The 25,672-nt window shown below is 43.4% G+C and overlaps 2 protein-coding genes across 2 annotated transcripts in view; both read right to left on the bottom strand.

Annotated features, from left to right (window-relative positions):
* The window catches only part of LOC306968079 (NACHT, LRR and PYD domains-containing protein 5-like), a 429,270-nt gene that overhangs the window by 75,284 nt on the left and 328,314 nt on the right, over positions 1–25,672 (bottom strand). The gene's annotated exons all lie outside the window — the stretch shown is intronic.
* On the bottom strand, positions 1,355–2,179 carry LOC306968357 (olfactory receptor 51L1-like; the record flags this gene model as incomplete). The annotated part of the gene is made up of 1 exon (XM_079563700.1): positions 1,355–2,179. The coding sequence occupies one exon, from the start codon at positions 2,177–2,179 to the stop codon at positions 1,355–1,357; it is 825 nt and encodes a 274-aa protein (XP_079419826.1).

Below are 25,672 nucleotides of genomic sequence, written 5' to 3'. Positions count from 1 at the left end.
TAATGTTCATGTCATGATTCCTTTTAAGTTATGAAACTGGGGGTGCACCAATCCCAACCGGTATCAGAGCCGATATTGCCAAATACATGATGTCGGTTTGGGAATCGATTCCAAATATCTTATAAAATAAGATAAGATAAACCTTTATTGATCTCACAAAGGACTACTACCGATATACTAGACCGATGCCTGTTCTCACCGTATTAAAATCACAACTTTCACCAACTGCATCTTCGTGAATATAGACGTGCTGTACCTCGTTTAGAAGCTCCGAACCTGGAGAATCTCTGAGTTTGTTTTAACCTCCGTAAAGTGTTTTTGATCGCTGTGCAAAATGCAGCAGCTAGCAACAATATGCTAGTGCTAGCGACAGCATGCTAATTAAACCGACTGCATGCTAATTGTAGCGACAGCATGCTAATACTAGCGGCAACAAATGACGTCTGGGACAAACAGGACTGGATCACCTAAAGTAATAAGATCAAACTGGCCACAGCTGGAGGGCCAAGTGTTTGTATTTTAGTTTATGAAATGCTGGTAAAGAATAACTGATCTAACGTGTTTGTAATGCACAAGTTTAGTCGTTTATATCAATGCAACCTAAAAGCCTGTCATGTAGCCAAGGATTTTTACTGTAGAAAAGTCCAGTGATCCGTGTTTAATGTTTATATGTAAGTTTATTAATAGATATCAGACCAGATGAGGATTGGCTTGAGTCATTTAGGGAAAATTCTGTTGAGATTAAGGCTTTAACTCACGATTAATAAAGAAAAAAACACACTCCTGGATCTGAGCCACACATGACCTCAAAGACAAAGCACCTGCATTACCTACATATTGTAATTTATGGATCTCTAAGCTTTTTACATGGTACTTTTATGTAACAAAAGTGACAGAGAGCTACTTCTCCATTAAGAGGCTTATCTAATTACTCAATTTCAACAATAATGACTTTAATTTTGTTCCTATACTTAAGTTTATGAAGCTTAAAGTTTCCAGAGTCTCTCCTTTTTTTAAATCCCTCTCTTTAATTTTAACATATACATGGTCGTCCCAGCTGAAAAATAAACATGAACAAACCAGTACTGTTAAACAATTACCATTAAATTACTGGTGCCGTCCAAAATGGAGCGGTCCTCAGTTTGATGATGGAGGTTTATGGACAAGTGCAGATTTGTGCTTCTTGACTGTGACAGACTGCAGAGAGAGAGTCTTGGTTCTATTGTGTGGACCGTGTTTTTATTCCTAACAAAAATGACACAAAGCAACAATTACCACAAATAAACCAAGTGTGTATTTAACATGACTATAGCGTGGACAGCATCTACAAAAGGAGCTTATGTCAGGCATGAGCTCACACTTTAGTTCTCCTGAGTAACTTTATCTTGACACGTTTAGCGATGGCAGCTCTGATCAGGGGCAGCTTCAGCCCATAGATGAGAGGGTTATTGAGGGAAGGCACCATCAGATACTCCATTGACAAAACAGCTGTGATTACTGGGTTGATTTTATTTGTGTCAAATCTGGCCAGTGTCAGCTCGATAAACACGGAGCAGGAATACGTCACAAAGGTCACAATGTGTGGGAGGCAGGTTTGCAGCGCCTTCCCTCTCACCTCAGCGCTGCCTCTTTTGCAGACGATGAGGATACGCATGTACGAGTAAAGCACGAACAGCAGAGGGATTATTACAGTCGTAGCAGTCAGACACCGGCCCACAATATCATTAGAGGAAGTGTCCACACAAGAATTTGCCACGACACGCCAGTTTGTGCAGAAAACCCCGGGTAGTTTGTTTCCACATAGAGGCAACGCAATAGTCAGTGATAAACAAGGGCCAATAGAAAAAATGGAATAAACTACAGCGGCTGTCCAGAGACAAAACACCTTCTTTACGGTCATTTTAGTGTGATAGTGAAGGGGCTGGCAGATGGCCACGAACCTGTCGTAAGCCATGGCTCCCAGGATCGTGAACTCACATGAAACATAAGTATAAAGGACATAGATCTGAGTGAAACATGAAGGTCGTGAGATAAAATGAGTGTCCGACAACAGATCATGCAAAAACCTGGGAAAGAAACCAGAGGAGCCGTACAGTGAGTTCACAGACAAGCAGCAGATAAAGATATACATCGGCTGGTGCAAAGATTTCTCCAGAATAATAGTGACGAGGATGATCATGTTTGCAGAGATTATTGTCAAGTAAATCAACAAGCACAGTATGAAGAATAGATATCGAAGGCGCCCATAGTCGGAAAAAAGTGTCAGCTGGAAATATGGGGAATTCTTGCTGAAGTTCCTCATTTCTTTTTGCGATCTACACTAGGAGTCTAAAGATCAATGTGTTGGACATGCACAACAAGGACTTAGTTATTGTTGTGATGATCTCAACAAAAATGAGAAACTGTCCTCACACTCCACTGTCTTATACTGTTTCCACATAAACAGAACCACCTCCACAGAAGAAGGGGCCAATAGTAAAATGGTCGTCCCCTGGAGCAAAGGAAACCTCCTCCTCCTACGAAAAAAAAAACATAATGCATTTTTAGGATTCAGCAAGTTCTCCGGTTTCTCCTGCAACTACAAGCATGTACAATATGCCAGGATGAATGAGAGTATGTTTGAGAAATTGGATATTAGCCCAAGGCTCCAGTCCAGCCCATGTGTTCATTAACATGCACTGTCCCGTCCAAATAAATAAACTTTGCCACAGTGTATGCCCCATCGTCCCCGTGGTGCGAGTTTACCCCTAAACCGCAGCAGTGCTTGCCTTGTGCTAAAATAAACAGTCATGAGGCTACATTGACTAACAACTATTTCTAACTAATTCCACACACTGCCTAACAGAGGACAGTCAGATCTGGACAGTTTGGCTGAACTGATCAACACGTTGTTGTGATGGGATGTGGCAAATCTGTGGGATGAAGCCAAACATACTGGTGTCTGAGGAAGGATTGCTTAGGCTAATCTGAAGAGTGCTAATGTTCATGTCATGATTCCTATTAAGTTATGAAACTGGGGGTGCACCAATCCCAACCGGTATCAGAGCCGATATTGCCAAATACATGATGTCGGTTTGGGAATCGATTCCAAATATCTTATACTAGACCGATGCCTGTTCTCACCGTATTAAAATCACAACTTTCACCAACTGCATCTTCGTGAATATAGACGTGCTGTACCTCATTTAGAAGCACCGAACCCGGAGAATCTCTGAGTGTTTTAGCCTCCGTAAATGTGTTTTTGATCGCTGTGCAAAATGCAGCAGCTAGCAACAATATGCTAGTGCTAGCGACAGCATGCTAATTATACTGACTAGTGACAGCATGCTAATGCTAGCGGCAACAAATGAAGTCTGGGACAAACAGGACTGGATCACCTAAATCAGGGGTGGCCAACACGCGGCTCTTGGCCAATCAGAGTGTGGCTCTTTGCAAAATAATTGGTAAATATTTCCCATCCAACCATCGTCCTACAGACCCTGTTTCCTCTCTACACGCATGAATGAGAGTCCGCATCTGTCTCGTTTTCGAGGCGGTGTAAAGGTGCCCGTGCAGCCTCACTCACAGCGGGATGTAGGTTAAACAACAGGCAGATCGTGGCTCTGGGATCAGCTTCTGCTTTTCAGGTTTCTGATCAGCTACTCTTTATCTGCTGTAATTTGGCCTCATATTCACAGAAAAAGATCTACATTAGGAAATGGAAAAAAGCGGAGCTCTTATGTAGCAAATGATGCGAAACGCGACATCGTAACACGGAAATACACAAAGTCATGACTTTTCTTTCACATGTGACAGAAACTGTAACAGATAGAACTTAAAACAGACTCTCAGTCGTCCAGAGGCTCCTGGTTAAAGTTTAAGAACTTTGTGCAGCCGAGAGTGCGTTCTCTCTGCACAGTCCAGTCAGGACGAAGCTGCACTGAGCCACAGGCCAGGGGCGAATCAGAGAAGGGGCTCAGTGGGCAGGGCCCCACATACAAACACACCCCAGAATTAAAAAAAAAATCTATATATATATATATAATTCTGTCTCAGTCAGAGCAGAAAGCACAAAATGTCAGTTAATATACATGTATTTCATTCTTGGTGAGGAGTAAAACCATTAAATCTAACACAATTATTGAACAAAAAAAAGCAAAAGGCAAAAAGTTATAGTTTATTGTGATTAAATAAAACGGTCACATTCTGTTTAATCACAATAAAGCACCGCCCCGGGGTCTCGCTAATGGTCGGTGCCTTTTTTGGCTCTTCACAGGATCAAGGTTGAAAATGTCTTGACGTGTGTGAGTGAATGTGTGGTGGTGTCAGAGGGTCCGTTGGCGCAGACGTGTGCAGTCGCGAAAGCGCTTCTGACAGTCTCCCCCAGGGGAAACTGAAGCTACAAATGTAGTTTACACCACCGAGTGTGGAGTGAATGTACAAGTGTCTCATGTGAAGCGCTTTGTGACCATGTGCTATATAAATAAAGATCTTCTTCTTCTAAACTGGGTAGAGTCAATATGTGACAAGGCGAGTACTTCGACAGAGTCCTGCGGGATACAAACGTGTTATGTGGAACTGCGGCTTTACTTGTCTTTTAGCTGCTTCTTTCCTCTAGTATTTGCCTTGGCACTCCGAAATGATTCCATAAACCCCACCAAAAGTAACATGTCCTCCAGCTGATGCGGTCGGAGAACTCCGCCCACAACAATTGTGGCCCTTTTGCTATGGAAACACTACACGTAAAAAAATGTATTGTGTTGCGTACATTGGCCAAACAGGGCTGGGTACATGTGCACCTCGTGGCTATAGTGTAAGATTGGCCGACAGAGAATGTGTTTTCTACATTTACTAATGAAGATCACTTTTAGTTGGCTAACTTGTCCATTAGTTGTGATGGACTGTTGTTAGCATCTACAGCGACAAAGACAGTGCAGTCATGTTGGAGCTCTCCAGCACATCTGGGATATACAGTATCATTTTAGACCAGAAAACCTGTGACTTGAAACACTTTTCTTCTGCTTCAGTCCACACCAGTCTGTCCCCTCTATCCTCTGCATCAAACTTCAGTGGGTGGGAGGTGTTGTCCATGATGGAGGTGAGCTTGGCTAACACCCTCCTGTCCCTCACCTCCTCCACAGAGTCCAGAGCAGAGGCCTGGTCACTCAGAAGGACCTCAGTCTCCTCAGAAGGTGGAGGCGACTTTGGCCCTTCTTGTCCAGGGCGTTGGTCCAGTTTATTGTTGAGGTGAACACCCAGGTACTTAAAACTGTCCCACCTCCTCAATGTCCTCCCCCTGGATGTTCAGTGTGTGCGATCGTGACTTCCTCCTGAAGTCGATCACCATCTTACTGGTGTTCGAGCACAGGTTTATTTTGTTTATTTGAGCAACAGATGCATACAGGTACAGTATACATATAACATACAGAATTATTCACAACATAAGAGGTTAGTGCTGGTCAAAGGGAGTAGGAAGAAGTTAGTTATAACTTATAAGGCCCAGGTGGTTGCGCTCACACCAGTCCACCAGTAGAAGTAGAAGTATAAAGTACTGTACAAATTACTCTAAGAAGTGAAAGTTCTTATAAAAGTTACTCAAGTTCACGCACTTGAGTAACTTAGTCCTCCCGCCCCTGGAATCGAATATATTATCTTGAATACAGACCGGATTGAGCTGAACCACCAGGAAATGTAGATGTTTATTCTATTGATTACGGCGTATATAAGCTTTAGCTTCAGCCTACTCCTCTTTTAGCTTCTGTAACTGAATAATGTTAATGTTGCAAAAACTTAAGAATGTAAACTGCTCAAAACAAACTAAACCAGCTCAACTTGTTTCTTATGCAAATCTTCCAAATGTGCATTTAGAACCAGTTGACCACAGTTAATGACGTGGTTAAAAACACATTTCCATAACTGTTGCAACTCAGAAATTACCCCTTAAAAAAAAACCTTCAAGCTAACTTTATTGGAAAGCTACTCAATTAAATACTTTAGATTAACTCTTCCTCTCTATTGCAACTGTTTGATAAACTTCCTGCAAACACAATTAGGAATAAACATCCTCTGAAATTGCATCATGTTTGTTCAACGTTGGTGAGAGTGTTTTGGTTCAGTGTCTGTGGACCTTGTTAGAGACTCAAAAGAGAGGTCCATTACGCTCAGGGTCAACGCAAAAGCATCATGATGAAAGAGAACAACACCGTAATTATCCTCCAGGGACAAAGCGCTCCGGCCTGTCTCCGGAGTCTCAGGAGTCCGTCAGAGTCTGGGGCTGGAGGGGGGAGGCCTCGGCACAAACTGATGACATCACTGCCACTCTCCAAAGTGACTGCTGGCTCGAAAGTAAAGGGTCAGGAAGGTCACGTTGAACAATATATATATATATAATTTTCTAACTGTCAGATTGCAGTTTGGGATGGGGATTATTACCACGAGTCACCACTGGACGCAGCTGAAACCTTTTGTCACCAAACAAATCTTGCTTTGCCCCAAAAAAGTCACAAACAATGGATTTTTGTGATGAGGAGGTGATAATCCTCATCACATTTACATTTACTACAGTTAAAGGGATGATTCAGGATTTTTGACATAGGGCCTCATTTCCTCGTTATCCAGAGTGTTGCTGATTTCTGGAATTTTTTTGTGTGTAATTTCTGCAGTTCTTATATTTGAAGAGTTTCGTGGCGCTAGGCTAATGCAAGGCTAGTGCATGTCTATGGTATCAGCTAACCTGCATTGAAAACAGTGTGACCCGCTCCACAGAGCACCTGAGGCAAATCACTTATAACACCAGACTCACCATAGAAATGTCTGTGTCCATAGAGTCATGTTTGGAATATAACTGACCTGCATCACATGAATGATCACATTTTGAGGGACTATTTTCTAGCAGATCACTCCGCCGCCGCGTAGCATAAGACTGACTTGAGCTCTTTTGTAACCCATGGCAGTGTCAACAACTTCATTAATGTCCGCACAAACGTCGATAAAACACTCCCAGTCAGTGCATTCAGGCGATGCTTGGAGAGTAGTTATGCTGTCCTCATTCCAAACTTTAACAGTTTTCCGAGTCGGCTCCTGACGCCTGAACAATGGTTTGTACACTGGCAGTAGTAACACACTGCTGTGGTACGAAGCTCCAAAAGGGGGGAGTGACACGGATTTATAAGCTCCCGTGACTGAGCCATAACAAAGATCCAACTGCGTATTCCGTTGTGTTGTCGCGCACGTCACATATCGTTCATACGTTTTTAGCGTTTTTTCCAACTTACAATGATTAAAATCCCCGAGGATAAACTTGGGAGCATCCGGACTGATAGTGTCCATTTTATGGGTTACATCCGCGATCAGCTGAGCAGCAGCTGTAGCGTTAGCTTTCGGGTGGATGTACACTAATGTAAAAAACAGCTGCTGAAACTCAAGCGGAAGGTAAAATGGTCGAAGCGATATTGTCAGTAGCTCCAAATCAGCGGTACACAATTTCTCTCTCACTACAATTGTGTTGCAGTACCTTGGATTCACATAGAAGCACAATCCTCCGCCACGGCTTTTCCCGGTGGCCTCCGCCGATCGGTCCATGCGTATAGGGCATCCAAATCCAGTCAAGTTGAGGTCAGCGTCCAAGTCCTGCTCACTGAGCCAAGTCCCCGTAAAAGCGAGTAAGCAGGCATTTTTCACTTCATGTTTAAGAGTGGCGCATGCCTCCAGCTCGTCTAACTTGTTCCTGATAGACTGTAAGTTAGACAGCAAAACTGTAGGGAGGGGAGGGAGTTTATGGCGGTTTTCCACCTGGAGATATTTGAGTCTCCTGCGTACTCCCCCGCGTCTTCCTCGTTTTTGGTGCTTTGCGGCAACCGACCTACAGAGCTCTGGTGGAATAGAGTCCGGTGATTCCGCGACAAGAGTTGAAGTCTGCAGAGAAAGAAGATGATCACGGCTGTACGTTAGCCTCCTGTTCACGCCATGTCCCTTCACGCCATGGCCATAGAAGTCCATAAACACCAGAAGTGCGCAAAGCAGTGCAAATGTCTTTACGCATTTCCCCATTCTGTGACCGATACACCCACAGTTCATATCCACATAAAATTAACTTAGAAGAAGAAGAAGAAGAACTTTATTTATACAGCGCCTTTCACAGACATATAGTCACAAAGCACTTTACATGAGACAATTGTACATTCACTCCATACTCAGTGGTGGAAAGCTACTTTTGTAGCTTCAGTTTCCCCTGGGGGAGACTGTCAGAGGCGCTTTCGCGACTACACACGTCTGCGCCAACGGACCCTCTGACACCACCATACATTCACTCACTCACACACACACACACATCATTCATCCTGGCCTATTGTGCATGTTTTTAGTGGTAGGGGAAACCGGAGTGCCCGGAGGAAACCTACGCAGACACGTGGAGAACATGCAAACTCCACACAGAAAGGCCCCGTCCCTGGTGGGAATCGAACCCGGACCTTCTAGCTGTGAAGCGAGAGCACTAACCGCTGCGCTACCGTGCCGCCCCACTTAAAATACCAAGTATTCCACGAGAATAAAAGATCAGAGACACCAGAGAGACAGCCGGGTCGCACGCCAGCATGACCTGGTGCTCGGGGACCCGTCTCCAGATGTGAAGCCAAGCTGATGGTCAGAAACACCTGGCTAACCTATTGTACGTGTTTTTAGTGGTAGGGGAATCCGGAGTATCCAGAAAACCTACGCAAACACGGGAAGAACTCCAAACTCCAAACAGAAAGGCCCCATCCAGGTGGGAATCAAACCCGGGACCTTCTAGCTGTGAACACGAGCACTAACCACTGCGCTACCGTGCCGCCCAACATTATTGAAGTTTTTTCTTGCTAAATCCTATTTTTATGAAACCTCCTTTGCTCCAGGGGACGACCATTTTACTATAGGCCATAACTTCTCTGTGGGTGGTTCTGCTTATGTGGAAACAGTATAAGACAGGGGAGTGTGAGGACAGTTTCTCATTTTTGTTAAGATCATCACAACAATAACTAAGTCCTTGCTGTGAATGTCGCATATTTTGCTCTTGACCTGCCTAGTGTAGACCAGAAAAAGAAATGAGGAACTTCAGCCAGAATCCCCCCTATTTCCAGCTGACACTTTTTTCCGACTATGGACGCCTTCGATATCTATTTTTCATGCTGTGCTTGTTGATTTACTTGACAATAATCTCTGCAAACATGATCATCCTCGTCACTATTATTCTGGAGAAATCTCTGCACCAGCCGATGTATATCTTTATCTGCTGCTTGTCTGTGAACTCACTGTACGGCTCCTCTGGTTTCTTTCCCAGGTTTTTGTACGATCTGTTGTCGGACACTCATTTTATCTCACGACCTTCATGTTTCACTCAGATATATGTCATTTATACATGCGCTTCATGTGAGTTCACGATCCTGGGAGCCATGGCTTACGACAGGCTCGTGGCCATCTGCCAGCCCCTTCACTACCACACTAAAATGACCGTAAAGAAGGTGGTTTGTCTCTGGACAGCTGCTGTAGTTTATCCTGCTTTTGCCATCGGCTGGGGTTTGTCTCTGTCTGTTGAGTTGCCTCTTTGTGGAAACAAACTACCTGGGTTTTTATGCACAAACTGGCGTGTCGTGGCAAATTCTTGTGTGGACACTACTCCCAATGATATAGTGGGCATGTATCTGACTGCTACGACTGTAATAATCCCTCTGCTGTTCGTGCTTTACTCGTACATGCGTATCCTCATCGTCTGCAAAAGAGGCAGCGCTGAGGTGAGAGGGAAGGCGCTGCAAACCTGCCTCCCACATTTACTGACCTTTGTGACATATTCCTGCTCGGTGTTTTTCGAGGTGTCGCTGGCCAGATTTGACACGAATAAAATCAACCCAATAATCACAGCTGTTTTGTCTCTGGAGTATCTGATCGTGCCTTCGCTCAATAACCCTCTCATCTATGGGCTGAAGCTGCCCCTGATCAGAGCTGCCATCGCGAAACGTGTCAAGACGAAGTTACTCGGGAGAACTTAAGTGTGAACTATTGTCCAATTTTAGTCATGTTAAATATACAAGTTGTTCATTTGTGTCATTTTTGTTAGGAATAAAAACACGATCCACATAATAGAACCGAGACTCTCTCTGCAGTCTGTCACAGTCAGGAAGCACAAATCTGCACTTGTCCATAAACCTCCATCATCAAACCAAGCTGAGGACCTTTCCACTTTGGAGGGCACCAGTAACTTAATGGTAATTGTTTTTTTAATTGTTATTTTATTATTCATTTAACATAAAAGCACAAGATACACTTACAGATAGTGCACCAACCCAAAAACCCTCCCTCCCTCCACCCCCATTTACACTCATTCACACTGATTCACACAAAAGGGCTGTTACCTACAGTATCAATACTCAGGCTCCCACAGTAAACATCACTGCAGTCAGCAAAGAAACAAAGTTCGTGGAACAGGAACTGCATGTGTTCCTGGTCCATTGACAGCACCATTTTGCATTAACTACAAATTCATGCATAATTGTTTTAATGTTATTTTAGGAACTTTTTTTTTGTCTATTTTTGTTTTTGTTTTGTTTTTTTCAAAAAATATAGGACATTATCTTCACCAGACCAGGTCTATAGGGTTCTTAAAACCAGGTCCAGTCCAGATCATGTCCAGGTCGGGCTCAGCAACACAACCTTTTATTTATATGTTCACTCAAATTAGGAAAACAACAGATTTCATATAATCTAATCAATAATGACACTTTCAAAATAAGCATTTGAGACCATCCCATCTACTTCATCATTATCTGTTTCAACCATATACTTTTCTAAAGTTAAGAAATTCTGAATAAATGTTTTAAAGAAAGTAATATTAAGTGAATATCTATTTTTGGCCTTAAAAATAAACCTTTTACCGAGTACAATAATTAAATTAACTAAATCATGACAGTCAATGAATTCTCAGAAACCACATCAAGCTTCATAAACAAACCAATCCTTAAACACATTTTTTCAACTTCTACCCAAAACAAAGACACAATATGACAATACCAAAACAAATGCAGGGTGGATTCCGACTCCTGACAACAAAAACGACAAACATCTGATTCTGTCATATTCCACAGTTTTAAAATTTTACCCGTGGGTAAGAAGTTATAAATCATTTTAATTTGAAAATAAGTATTTTGCACATAGTAGTAGTTTCATAGATAGTAGTTTTGTAGATTAATTTGAATATTGCGTCCCATGGCAACAGGGAGTCAAAGTAGTCCTTCCATTTTCCACATGTGCTATATGGGGCAGCCTTCAGACATTTCTTTATTAAATAAAAAATATTTATTTGGCAATTGTTTAACAGTACTGGTTTGTTCATGTTTGTTTTTCAGCTGGGACGACCGTGTATATGTCAAAAAAGGAGAGACTCTGGAAACTTTAAGCTTCATAAACTTAAGTATAAGAACAAAATTAAAGTCATTATCGTTGAAATTGAGTTATTAGATAAGCCTCTTTGATGGAGAAGTAGCTCTCTGTCACCTTTGTTACATAAAAGTACCATGTAAAAAGCTTAGAGATCCATAAATTACAATATGTAGGTAATACAGGTGCTTTGTCTTTGAGGTCATGTGTGGCTCAGATCCAGGAGTGGGATTTTATTTATTAATCGTGAGTTAAAGCTTTCATTTTGACAGCCTTAATCTCAACAGAATTTTCCCTAAATGACTCAAGCCAATCCTCTGCAGAACTTATCATCATCTGGTCACCACTAACTAATCAATGATATCTATTAATAAACTAATATATAAACATTAAACACGGATCACTGGACTTTTCTACAGTAAATATCCTTGGCTGCATGACAGGCTTTTAGGTTGCATTGATATTAACGACTAAACTTGTGCCTTACAAATACGTTAGATCAGTTATTCTTTACCAGCATTTCATGAACTAAAATAAAACACTTGGCCCTCCAGCTGTGGCCAGTTTGATCTTATTACTTTAGGTGATCCAGTCCTGTTTGTCCCAGACTTCATTTGTTGCCGCTAGTATTAGCATGCTGTCACTAGCATTAGCATATTGTTGCTAGCTGCTGGATTTTGCACAGCTACGAGGCGCAGCTACGAGGCGCAGCTCTCAGCTGAGGAGAGAAGAAGCAACAAACTGTAGAATAGTTTAGTGTAAACACAATAATCCACATAGAGCTGACTTTATTACAGACTGCGCTCTCTAAACCAGAGTCTGAGCTGGATTTAACCAGAGCTTAATGTTGTTAGCGCTGCAGCGTCTGCAGTGTTTACAACATACAGGCTAACGTTGCTAACTCGCTGCAGCGTCTGCAGTGTTTACAACATACAGGCTAACGTTGCTAACTCGCGGCTAACAGTTTTGGCCATTCTGATACCGTTTTATGCCCAGGGGTTTATTCATCTGAAAAACTAACCCAGCGACTAAAAAGTCCTCAGAAAATCCAAATGAAAGACATACAGCATGTTTATATTGAGGGAAAATGAGCTGCAGCAGAACAATGAAAACGCTGTAGCTTCTCGCTAAGTTACTACAAACACACGAGAAAATCTACAGGAGCTGAAGTAAAGACGAAAAGAGACCATTTAAGAAACATCTCAATACTATTGTTCAATAAAAATACATAAATGAATAAAGCTCAGGCATTGGGAGCTTTAGGACATGGGCTTTTCTGTCTGTGATGGACAGAGACATAAAAATGAAAAATTATATTGAATGAAGAAAAAATAAATAAATGGCATCAGCACAATTCTAATATAACTGCTCTTAAATGTGTCGCCGACTTTACTTAAGGAAATGTACATGAGTAAATTTACTAATTACAAACCAATCTGCTGTGAAAAAAAAAGAACGTTGAAGAAACTGCCTTGTACTCGTATCGGTATTCGGTATAGGCAAGTACTTAAATCAAAGTACTCGTACTCGTATTGGTTTTAGAAAAAGCGGTATCGGTGCATCCCTACCTTCAACTAAGTAGCTCGGCTAGCTGCAAGCCTAGCCAAACGTTGCCGAGCAACGCGCAAACTTTTGGGAACTATTTGCCGCAGAAATCATTAAATAAACCTTTCGGCTTTGATAAAACTGTACGGAGTTCATGCTGTGTGTGTTCAGTTGGCAAATGGCCGTATAATAAGTGTAATGACCAGCGTTCAATACATTATCCCTTACACAAAACCCTGGCAGGTTCTGTCAGCCCATGACAGAAATCATTCGTCTTTGACTCTCCTACTTATTTAAGTTTATTCTTGCTAAATCCTAATAATGCATTATGTTTTTTTTTTGTAGGAGGAGGTTTCCTTTGCTCCAGGGGACGACCATTTTACTATTGGCCCCTTCTTCTGTGGAGGTGGTTCTGTTTATGTGGAAACAGTATAAGACAGTGCAGTGTGAGGACAGTTTCTCATTTTTGTTGAGACCATCACAACTATAACTAAATCCTTGTTGTGCATGTCCAACACATTGATCTTTAGACACCTAGTGTAGATCACAAAAGGAAATGAGGAACTTCAGCCAGAATTCCCCCTATTTCCAGCTGACACTTTTTTCCGACTATGGACGCCTTCAATATCTATTTTTCATGCTGTGCTTGTTGATTTACTTGACAATAATCTCTGCAAACATGATCGTCCTCGTCACTATTATTCTGGAGAAATCTCTGCACCAGCCGATGTATATCTTTATCTGCTGCTTGTCTGTGAACTCACTGTACGGCTCCTCTGGTTTCTTTCTCAGGTTTTTGTATGATCTGTTGTCGGACACTCATTTTATCTCACGACCTTCATGTTTCACTCAGATCTATGTCATTTATACTTACGCTTCATGCGAGTTCACGATCCTGGGAGCCATGGCTTACGACAGGCTCGTGGCCATCTGCCAGCCCCTTCACTATCACACTAAAATGACCGTAAAGAAGGTGGTTTGTCTCTGGACAGCCGCTGTAGTTTATTCTGCTTTTGCCATCGGCTCCGGTGTATTTATGGCTGTTGAGTTGCCTCTATGTGGAAACAAACTACCTGGGTTTTTCTGCACAAACTGGCGTGTTGTGGCAAATTCTTGTGTGGACACTACGCCCAATGATATTGTGGGCCGGTATGTGGCTGCTACGACAATAATAATCCCTCTGCTGTTCGTGCTTTACTCGTACATGCGTATCCTCATCGTCTGCAAAAGAGGCAGCGCTGAGGTGAGAGGGAAGGCGCTGCAAACCTGCGTCCCACATTTATTGACCTTTGTGACGTATTCCTGCTCGGTATTTTTCGAGGTGTCGCTGGCCAGATTTGACACAAATAAAATCGACCCGGTAATCACAGCTGTTTTGTCAATGGAGTATCTGATCATGCCTTCGCTCAATAACCCTCTCATCTATGGGCTGAAGCTGCCCCTGATCAGAGCTGCCATCGCTAAACGTGTCAAGATGAAGTTACTCAGTAGATGCTGTCCACGCTTGTCACTGTAAAAAAGCGACAAATACATACACATTGTTTTGTGGTAATTTGTGGTAATTGGAAAAAAATGACCCACATAACACAGCTGAGACTCTCTGCAGTCTGTCACAGTCAAGAATCACAACACTGTGCTTGTCCATCAACCTCCATCATCAAACCAGGCTGAGGACCGTTCCATTTTGGAGGGCACCAGTACTTTAATGGTTGCCAAATTGTCTCACAGTACTGGTATGTATATGCATCCATAATAAACATGTTTTTTGAGCAAAACTCACACGTTTTATCATTCATTTGAGCTGGGACCACCATATATGTCAAGATTCAAAATGAAAGAGGGATTTGACAAAAAAAAGGAGAGAAAGAAAGAAGACCTAACCATCGCCAAGAAGATTATCCCATGAACTAGAAATCAAAGAATCTGCAGAATGATTATATCACAACTAGCGCTTTCAATCGATTATTTTTTTTTATTGTGATTCAATGTATTTATTTTTAAAAAAGTGTGAAATTTGATTAATCCCTGACATTTTGATTGATTGAGCTGTTTATTTGAGCTGTTTACATTCATATTTTTACAGTTATTTAAACATTTCGGCTGAATCAGAGCGAATGAGTGCCTACCCCTCATTCACCATTATTAATCACCCTCGTGCTGTACATATCCAGTAGTGACTTTTTATAATTGTTTTTTATAATATATATTTTTTTCTCCTTTTTCCTTTTTTGTTCAACAGCCTGTCAATTTGGAATGGATTTTGTTTCCACACGCAAGTAGACACATAATAACACGTGTGCACTTTCCTCTGACTTACATTTTGTTCATTCTTTCAATGTTATAACGAGATCATATTCACAGACATCATTTACATTTTACCGTACATTGTATATTACATAATGGAACGCATTGTACAGGTTATCAGTGAGCATCAATCTGGAGCGATTTATCTGTGTGGTGACATGGAGTATTTCCTTAAACTGTATAATACCAATCATTACTGGTGAACCATTTTATTAGCCAAATATTCACAGTTTCATAAGTCTATGGGAGACGGGGATCTCTAAACAGTAGCTCTCACTCAACATTAATCACATTTTAGATTTACTTTGGGTGATGACCATTTTGAACAGAATCTGGAAACTTTTAGGTTCATAAAGTAGAGAATAAGGACACAATTAAAGTTGTTTTCGTTTCATGCATAAGTAGCTCCCTGTCACTTTTGTTACATAAAAGTAGTCAATCATGTAAAAAGCTTGGAGATCCCTGGACTACAATATGTAGGCCTAGTTAATACAGGTGCTTTGTCTTTCAGGTCATGTGTGTGTTCAGATCCAGGAGTGTGTTTGGTCAAAGTATGTGATGTGATTAATTCAATTAATTCAATTAATTAATTGAATTAATTCAATGTGATTAATTCAATTAATCACAACGGACACGCAGTGTCCCACGAGGGACTAATTAAAACGGGGGACGAAAACGCAAGAATTCACGTAGCAAACGTGAACCGATATGCAAGTAACAGGGGTCAAAACGTAGTGCTCCGCAAGCTCTCATTTTGGGTGGGGTTCGCAAGAGAAAATAATAAACGTTGGCTCTGTGGCGCCCCCTCAAGCAGGCAGTTTACATTGACCCAATGGAAGGCCGGTTGTAAAAAAAAATCATCGTACAAAAGTGACATTGGCCAGGGACATAGACCACATCAGGACACGTCAAAAATGATATTATGACCCCGCCCTAAATGCTACAGGAAGTCGGCCATCTTGGCCCAAACCTCAAACCTTCAAAATCGTACCTCTTGAACTTCTGGCCCCGAGTTTTCAATGGAAAGTCTCCAATTTTGGCCAACATGTCCCAAACCCATGTGGCTTTCAAAATCATCATTTACATTTTTTTTTAAACTATTGGGCGTGGTCATGACGAGGCCGCAACTGAGAGGCCATTTTGCGCAAATTTCAAAGCCTCATATCTTTCACAGACTTTGCCGGATTGGAACGGACCCAATCCGGCGCGCGTGCACGTTTCTCAGCTGGACCTAATGGTGGGCACACGCAGCCGCTATCGCCAAAAATGAATTTAAATTGGCTTGTAAGTGGCTTGTAAGTGGCCCGCCCATCTTCCTCGAAAATAGCCAGAGTTCTTGGCCTGGCAGCATGTTGGACTCAGTCAGAGTTTCTCCTGAAATTCGTAAATTTTCCAAATGTCCCCCTTAAATCACAAAAGCCACAATTTTAGACTAGTACGGACTTACACTAACCCTCTGTCATCGAAAGAAGTTTTAATTTGGACGTTTTTGGCTGCAAATTCAGCTTTTTCTGGACTGTACAATCACAGGAAGTTCAGTTAGGCTGTTTCCTGTCCGCCTCTCTGTGTCTTCCTCGTGCTATATGGGTCACACAACGATACTGCTTCACATTTTGACCGAGCACCCTCTCAACAAATCTTTGGACGGCCAGGGGAATTTACTCTAATTACAAATGATTCAATATATTATTGCCCAAACTGTGATCACACTTTTTGCAAATACACAACTGTGGTCTTTCATAAGATTAATGGAAAATCTGCTATGTTGTTTACTCTCTGTGTAGCTTCATTGGGAGAGTGCTGAGTTCCCATATGTAAGGTTGCTGGATCAATCCCAGCCTTGACCCTTTTTTTTCCTTTTTTTTCTTTTGGACTCTGCACTTACTGGGAAAAACATGAATCACCGCCTATAGCTCCACCCTCAATAAAAACGGGGAATCAACCCCTCTCCTTCACTGGGGTGCTGGGGCCTAATTTCAGCCCGTGAATTTAGATAATCCTCGCCCTCATTTGTTTGTATGGACTTATAGCTCAGTGATAGTGTGGTCGTCTCAGCCTCGACACTTTTTTAATGCTTTCTCCTTTTACATGGGCCGCTGCACACTTGTCCAAGTTTATGACACAGGAGGACGCTTTACCGTGTGGACAGATGTTCTGATCAGTGCAGAGCTCGGGAATGACTCTCCTATCTTTATAACAATTATGGAAATCCCATGAACGAGGGATGAAATAATCATACACATTATCTATGTTATACTTTACTAATCACCGAAGGAAAATGTGTTCTCTGCATTTGACCCATCCTCAATGAAACCCTTATGGTCTCTATACAAAACAACTCTTAAGGTCTTTGACAAGAAACCCCGACACTGGCATCACTGTGAAATTATACAAGTATAAATTCTTAAATTTCAAGAATTTTATTAATTTTAACACTCTTAAACTATTTTTTAAGTGTCTGAATTCTGACTCACTCCCACATTCAGAATTAGCCGTGCATATAAACGGTACTAACAGAGCTACAACAAGAGGTGCAACCAATGGTAATTATATTGTTCCAATGTTCAGATCGAGCTTTGGTCTGTCTGCCTTCTCAGCTGTCGGAGCCAGGCTCTGGAATAATTTACCAACAGACATAAAACTAAAAACAAGTGATACCACATTTATGATGAAATTAAAACACTACTTAAAATCCACTCAACATTGTTCTCATAAATAACAAAAATGATTAAAATGTATGATTTCTTCTGTTGTCATGACTTGCGTGTCATGCATGTCATGTTTTAATATGTACTGTTGTTGCTTTAATGGACAGGCGCTGTAAATTAGCACTTTTGCTAACACACTAAAATCATTGCATCTGGCTTGCCCAATATTTATGTGATGTCCGTAAAAAAAAAAAAGAAAAATGCCGCCGGGGCGACCTGTAGGAGCAAAACCAGCATCACCTGGTGCTCGGGGACCCATCTCCAGATGTGAAGCCAAGCTGATGGTCAGAAACACCTGGCTAACCTATTGTACGTGTTTTTAGTGGTAGGGGAATCCGGAGTACCCAGAAAACCTACGCAAACACGGGAAGAAGAGGCAAACTCCAAACAGAAAGGCCCCATCCAGGTGGGAATCAAACCCGGGACCTTCTAGCTGTGAACACGAGCGCTAACCGCTGCGCTACCGTGCCGCCCAACATTATTGAAGTTTTTTCTTGCTAAATTCTAATAATGCATTATATTATATTATATATATATTTTTTATGAAACCTCCTTTGCTCCAGGGGACGGCCTTTTTATTATAGGCCATAACTTCTCAGTGGGTGGTTCTGCACATGTGGAAAAGGTATAAGACAGTGGAGTGTGAGGACAGTTTCTCATTTTTGTTGAGATCATCACAACAATAGTCCTTGCTGTGAATGTCGCATATTTTGCTCTTGACCTACCTAGTGTAGATCACAAAAAGAAATGAGGAACTTCAGCCAGAATCCCCCCTATTTCCAGCTGACACTTTTTTCCGACTATGGACGCCTTCGATATCTATTTTTCATACTGTGCTTGTTGATTTACGTGACAATAATCTCTGCAAACATGATCATCCTCGTCACTATTATTCTGGAGAAATCTCTGCACCAGCCGATGTATATCTTTATCTGCTGCTTGTCTGTGAACTCACTGTATGGCTCCACTGGTTTCTTTCCCAGGTTTTTGTACGATCTGTTGTTGGACACTCATTTTATCTCACGACCTTCATGTTTTACTCAGATATATGTCATTTATACATGCGCTTCATGCGAGTTCACGATCCTGGGAGCCATGGCTTACGACAGGTTCGTGGCCATCTGCCAGCCCCTTCACTATCACACTAAAATGACCGTAAAGAAGGTGGTTTGTCTCTGGACAGCCGCTGTAGTTTATCCTGCTTTTGCCATCGGCTCCGGTGTATTTATGGCTGTTGAGTTGCCTCTGTGTGGAAACAAACTACCTGGGCTTTTCTGCACAAACTGGCGTGTCGTGGAAAATTCTTGTGTGGACACTGCCTATATCGATATTGTGGGCCGGTACGTGGCTGCTACGACAATAATAATCCCTCTGCTGTTCGTGCTTTACTCGTACATGCGTATCCTCATCGTCTGCAAAAGAGGCAGCGCTGAGGTGAGGGGGAAGGCGCTGCAAACCTGCCTCCCACACATGGTGACCTTTGTGACCTACTCCTGCTCTGTGTTTATCGAGCAGCTGCTGACCAGATTTGACACCAAAAAAATCAACCCAATAATCACAGCTGTTTTGTCTCTGGAGTATCTGATCGTGCCTTCGATCAACAACCCTCTCATCTATGGGCTGAAGCTGCCCCTGATCAGAGCTGCCATCGCTAAACGTGTCAAGATAAAGTTACTCAGGTGAAGTAAAGTGTGAGCTCATGCCTGACATAAGCTCCTTTTGTAGATGCTGTCCATGTCACATTAAATATACACTTTGTTTATTTGTGGTAAATGTTGCTCTTTGTCATTTTTGTTCAGAAAAAAACACGGTCCGCACAATAGAACCAAGACTCTCTCTGCAGTCTGTCACAGTCAAGAAGCCCAAAACGGCACTTGTTCATAAACCTCCATCATCGAACCAAGCTGAGGACCTTTGTTGATCATTCATTTGAGCTGGGACGACCGTGTATGTCAAGATTAAAAAACAAAAAAGACAAAACCGAGGAAGAAAGTACAACAAAAAAACATTTCAAAATTGACAACCGGCAACAACAGCTCATAACGGGGATCTCCAAACAGCAGCTCTCGCTCAGCATTAATCATATTTTCTCTAAAGAAGAGTAAAGGATAAAATTAAAGTCATTTTCGTTGAAATGGCATCATTAGACAAGCCTCTTTTATGCATTAGTAGCTCTCCGTCGCTTTTGTAACAGAAAAGTGCCTCATCATGTGAAAAGCTTGGAGACCCCTGGTTTACAGTATGTCGTTAATACAAGAGCTTTGTCTTTCAGGTCATACATGTGTTCAGATCCAGGAGTGTGTTTGGTCAAAACATGTGATGTGATTAATTTAATTAATCAGCTACTTTATTACAACCCCGTGAACTGCTACCTTAACGTGGTGGGGTTGTTTGAGTGCCCGAATGATCCGAGGAGCTCTGTTGTCTGGGGCTTTATGCCCCTGGTAGGGTCTCCCATGGCAAACAGGTCCGAGGTGACGGGTCAGACGAGGAGCAGCTCAGAAGACTCTTATGGACGTACAACATACAAGGACCGTGACGCCGCCCGGCATGGCGCAGCCGGGGCCCCACCCTGGAGCCAGACCTGAGGTTGGGGCCCGAACGCGAGTGTCTGGTGGCCGGGTCTCTGCTCACGGGGCCCGGCCGGGCACAGCCCGAAGGGACGACGTGGGCCCGCCCTCCTGTGGACCCACCACCCGCAGAGGGATCCATAGGGGTCGGGTGCAGAGAGGACTGGGTGGCAGTCAGAGGCAGGTGCCTCGACGACCTGGTCCGCATGCACAGCTTCTGGCGTTCGGGACATGGAACGTCACTTTGCTGGGGGGGAAGGAGCCTGAGCTTGTGTGGGAGGTTGAGAGATACCGGCTAGATATAGTCGGGCTCACCTCCACGCACAGCTTGGGTTCCGGATCCCAACTCCTGGAGAGAGGCTGGACTCTCCATGTTTCTGGAGTTGCCCGCGGGGAGAGGCGGCGGGCTGGGGTGGGTTTGCTCATATCCCCCCAGCTCAGCCGTCACGTGTTGGAGTTCACCCCGGTGGACGAGAGGGTCGCGTCCCTACGCCTTCGGGTCGGGGACAGGTCTCTCACCGTTGTCTCGGCCTACGGGCCCAACATCGGTGCAGAGTACCCGGCCTTCTTGGAGTCCCTGGGAGGGGTACTAGATGGTGCGACTGGGGACTCCATTGTTCTGCTGGGGGACTTCAACGCCCACGTGGGTAACGACAGTGAGACCTGGGAGGGAGTGATTGGGAAGAACGGCCTCCCCGATCTGAACCCGAGTGGTGTTCTGTTATTGGACTTCTGTGCTAGTCGCAGTTTGTCCATAACGAACACCATGTTCGAGCACAAGGGTGTCCATAAGTGCACATGGCACCAGGACACCCTCGGCAGGAGGTCGATGATCGACTTTGTAGTTGTGTCGTCTGACCTCCGGCCGCGTGTCTCGGACACTCGGGTAAAGAGAGGGGCTGAGCTGTCAACCGATCACCACCTGGTGGTGAGCTGGATCCGCTGGCAGGGGAGGAAGCCGGTCAGACCTGGCAGGCCCAAGCGTGTGGTGAGGGTCTGCTGGGAACGTCTGGCGGATCCCTCTGTCAGTGGGGTCTTCAACTCCCACCTCCGGAAGAGCTTCACCCAGGGATGAAATAATCATACACATTATCTAAGTTATACTTTATTAATCACCATAGGAAAATGTGTTTTCTGCATTTGACCCATCCTCAATGCCGCCGGGGCGACCTGTAGGAGCATAACCAGCATAACCTGGTGCTCGGGGACCCGTCTCCAGATGTGAAGCCAAGCTGATGGTCAGAAACACCTGGCTAACCTATTGTACGTGTTTTTAGTGGTAGGGGAAACCGGAGTACCCAGAAAACCTACGCAAACAGAAAGGCCCCATCCAGGTGGGAATCAAACCCGGGACCTTCTAGCTGTGAACACGAGCACTAACCGCTGCGCTACCGTGCCACCCAACATTAAAGTTTTTTCTTGCTAAATCCTAATAATGCATTATATTATATTATATATATATTTTTTAAATGAAACCTCCTTTGCTCCAGGGGACGACCATTTTACAATAGGCCATAACTTCTCTGTGGGTGGTTCTGCTTATGTGGAAAAGGTATAAGACAGTGGAGTGTGAGACAGTTTCTCATTTTTGTTGAGAGCATCACAACTATAACTAAGTCCTTGTTTTTTTCTCATTGTTCTCTTGTAGACCACAAAAAGAAATGAGGAACTTCAGCCAGAATCCCCCCTATTTCCAGCTGACACTTTTTTCCGACTATGGGCGCCTTCGATATCTATTTTTCATGCTGTGCTTGTTGATTTACTTGACAATAATCTCTGCAAACATGATCATCCTCGTCACTATTATTCTGGAGAAATCTCTGCACCAGCCGATGTATATCTTTATCTGCTGCTTGTCTGTGAACTCACTGTACGGCTCCACTGGTTTCTTTCCCAGGTTTTTGTATGATCTGTTGTCGGACACTCATTTTATCTCACGACCTTCATGTTTCACTCAGATCTATGTCCTTTATACTTATGTTTCATGTGAGTTCACGATCCTGGGAGCCATGGCTTACGACAGGCTCGTGGCCATCTGCCAGCCCCTTCACTATCACACTAAAATGACCGTAAAGAAGGTGGTTTGTCTCTGGACAGCCGCTGTAGTTTATCCCATTTTTGCTGTTGGCCATTGTTTATCACTGACCATTGCGTTGCCTCTTTGTGGAAACAAACTACCCGGGGTTTTCTGCACAAACTCGCGTATCGTGGCACATTCTTGCGTGGACACTTCCTCTAATGATATAGTGGGATTGTACGTGGCTGTTGGGACTGTAATAATCCCTCTGCTGTTTGTGCTTTACTCGTACATGCGTATCCTCATCGTCTGCAAAAGAGGCAGCGCTGAGGTGAGAGGGAAGGCGTTGCAAACCTGCGTCCCACACATGGTGACCTTTGTGACCTACTCCTGCTCCGTGTTTATCGAGCTGACACTGGCCAGATTTTACACAAATAAAATCAACCCAGTAATCACAGCTGTTTTGTCAATGGAGTATCTGATCGTGCCTTCGATCAATAACCCTCTCATCTATGGGCTGAAGCTGCCCCTGATCAGAGCTGCCATCGCTAAACGTGTCAAGATAAAGTTACTCAGGAGAACTTAAGTGTGAGCTCATGCCTGATATAAGCCGCTGTCCACGCTATAGTCATGTTAAATCACACTTTGTCTATTTGTGGTAACTGTTGCTTTGTGACATTTTTGTTAGGAATAAAAACACGGCCCACATAACAGAACCAAGACTCTCTCTGCAGTCTGTCACAGTCAAGAAGCACAAATCTGCACTTGTCCATAAACCTCCATCAATCCAAGCTGAGGACCTTTCCATTTTGGACGGCACCATTCATTTAGTGACAGATCCAAACATTTTTGTGCTTTAAAAAAACAAAAAAGTTAATGTTCATCACAGCAGCGTTCTCTGCACAGCTATTTTTGCTTCCGATACCGATATTGATGCGATTGGTGTCTGCCGATATCCGATATTGACCAAAGCCAAGAGACTTTCTTCAAAGTGTCTTTCTCCATTTTAAGATCAATAAAGTCTTTCTTCTCCTTTCTCTACTTGTCACGATCAATTAGCATCAGTTTTATCTATTATTAAAACAACAGAGAAACATTTAAGAATCACTGGACTTTGTTTCTTTAGATCCTTGGCTGCATGACAGGCTTTTAGTTCACAATAACATAAACCACTCACACAAAGTGATCTGATCATTATAACCTGTGCATTTCTTAAACTGAACCACAGGCCACTCCAGCATGAGTTATTTTATTTCATTTGGCTTTTTTAGGTATTTCTGTCATAGTTTCTGTCCCAGCTAGCTTTTGCATGGTGTTGCTAGCTGCGGCCTTTTGCGTTGCGATCAAAAATACATTTAATTTGTGGAGGTTAAAACTAACTGAGGGATTGAATCCTCCTGGTTCTCGGCTTCAGAACGGCAGGTCCACATTCACTGACACTTCGTTGGTGAAAGTTGTGTTTTTAAAGCGGTGAGGTCAAAACTGGCATCAGTTCAGTATCAGGTATTTGTAGCTGATTCCCGATATCGTGTTCTTTCAGTATCGGCTCTGATATCGATGCCAGATTCCCTCGCCGGGATGCTGTGAGGCAAAGGAGCAGAAAGTCACACATGGGACGGGCCACATCTGGTGGACTGTCTCACGGTCTGACCAGTGTGGGCACGGCCTGCTCTGCACTGGCCACTCATCCTGGACACAGACTCCTCTGGACATCTGGTCAGTGGCGGAGAGAAAAGAATGTTTGTTATTTACATTCATGAAATCTAATCTGAAAGAGCAGGTCTCCTTGTATAAATGGTAAATAGCCTTAACTTCCATAGCGCCGTCCTACATTCACTAGGCCTAAAGCGCTTTACAGCCAGTCACCCATTCACACTCTCATTCATCCACAAATATGCACAGACACTGGAGCAAGGAGGGTGAAGTGTCTTGCCCAAGGACACAAGGACAGTGTGCATCTTCTGGAACTGGGATTCGAAACACAGACCTTTCCGATCATGAGACGAACCCGCTCCACGACTCACAATGAACTAATGATGAGTTAAGGCCTCTTCATCCTCCACAAGACGTGTTTCTGCCGAACGGCCACGCCCACTTTTTACGCCAAAACAAACAAGGAATGACCGAAATAAAACGAGCCATTTGAGTTCAAACTATTATAAAATGTATCAGTCACGATATTGCAAACATTTTGAAGATTGACTTCATGTTTAGCCACATCTCCCGCTGGTTTATTATGTTAGAAAACGTTAACGTTAAAAGCTTCGGCAAAACCATGTTTGACGTCTTTGTAGCTCAGTACAGGTTTTGTCCATCCAAGAACCTTCACTGAACATGTTGGTGACGTTTCCCGGTGTTTGATGAAGGTCTAAGGTTTACAAGCCTGGTCTCCCTCTGTCCACGAGCCTGAACCACTTTTTTCTGTATCACTCGCCTCTTTCACGCAGGCAGCGCCAGACATCTTTACATGTGCGTGTCCTTGTCTTTCAGCGAAGTGTTTTACTGCCGCGAGCGGTGCCTCAGAACTATCCATGTTGTCTCCGTTTTCCGCACCGGTGTTTGGACGTAAACATTGGATTCTCGCTTCCCGCTTCCGCAGAGATAACCCCGCCCACTAAAAATCCAGCCAATCACAGCCAGAGTTCTCGCAGCCCAGTCGGAGTGTCAGGCCTATTCATACTCCACAAGACGCAATAACTTCTTGTTCTTGCACCCTGAGCTGCAGAACCAAATGAAGTCACGTTTGCCTCGTCGCCCTGGAACTGTCGTCAGTTTCAAAACGTTTCCATGGCGACGAAAGTGACTTCATTTTGTTCTGCAGCTCAGGGTGCGTCTTGTGGAGCATGAATAGGCTTTAATAATGAAGTTTGCAGCTTGGTCCTTGTCCCCGTCTGTATCTTCTGGACAGAATTGATTGTGTATTACAGTTTTGTTTCTTATTATAAGACAGAAGCTTTAGTTTACCTGCTTGACTAGTTTTGATCACTTCCTGTGATCTTCCTCAGCAGCGCCCCCTGGTGTTGGAGGTGCCGTGTCGTAGCAGCTAACATGGATGTTCCAGTCAGCAGGCAGAGCTTGCGCCCTCTACTGACTGGCGCCTTCTCCAGGCCGGCGTCCCAGGTGTGCTGTCTATGAACGGGACAAGG

Source organism: Gobius niger (genome assembly GCF_951799975.1).
Source record: "Gobius niger genome assembly, chromosome: 9".
Classification (NCBI taxonomy): Eukaryota; Metazoa; Chordata; class Actinopteri; order Gobiiformes; family Gobiidae; genus Gobius; species Gobius niger.
Note: the sequence above shows the minus strand (reverse complement) of the source record. Positions and strands in the feature narration are given on the sequence as shown.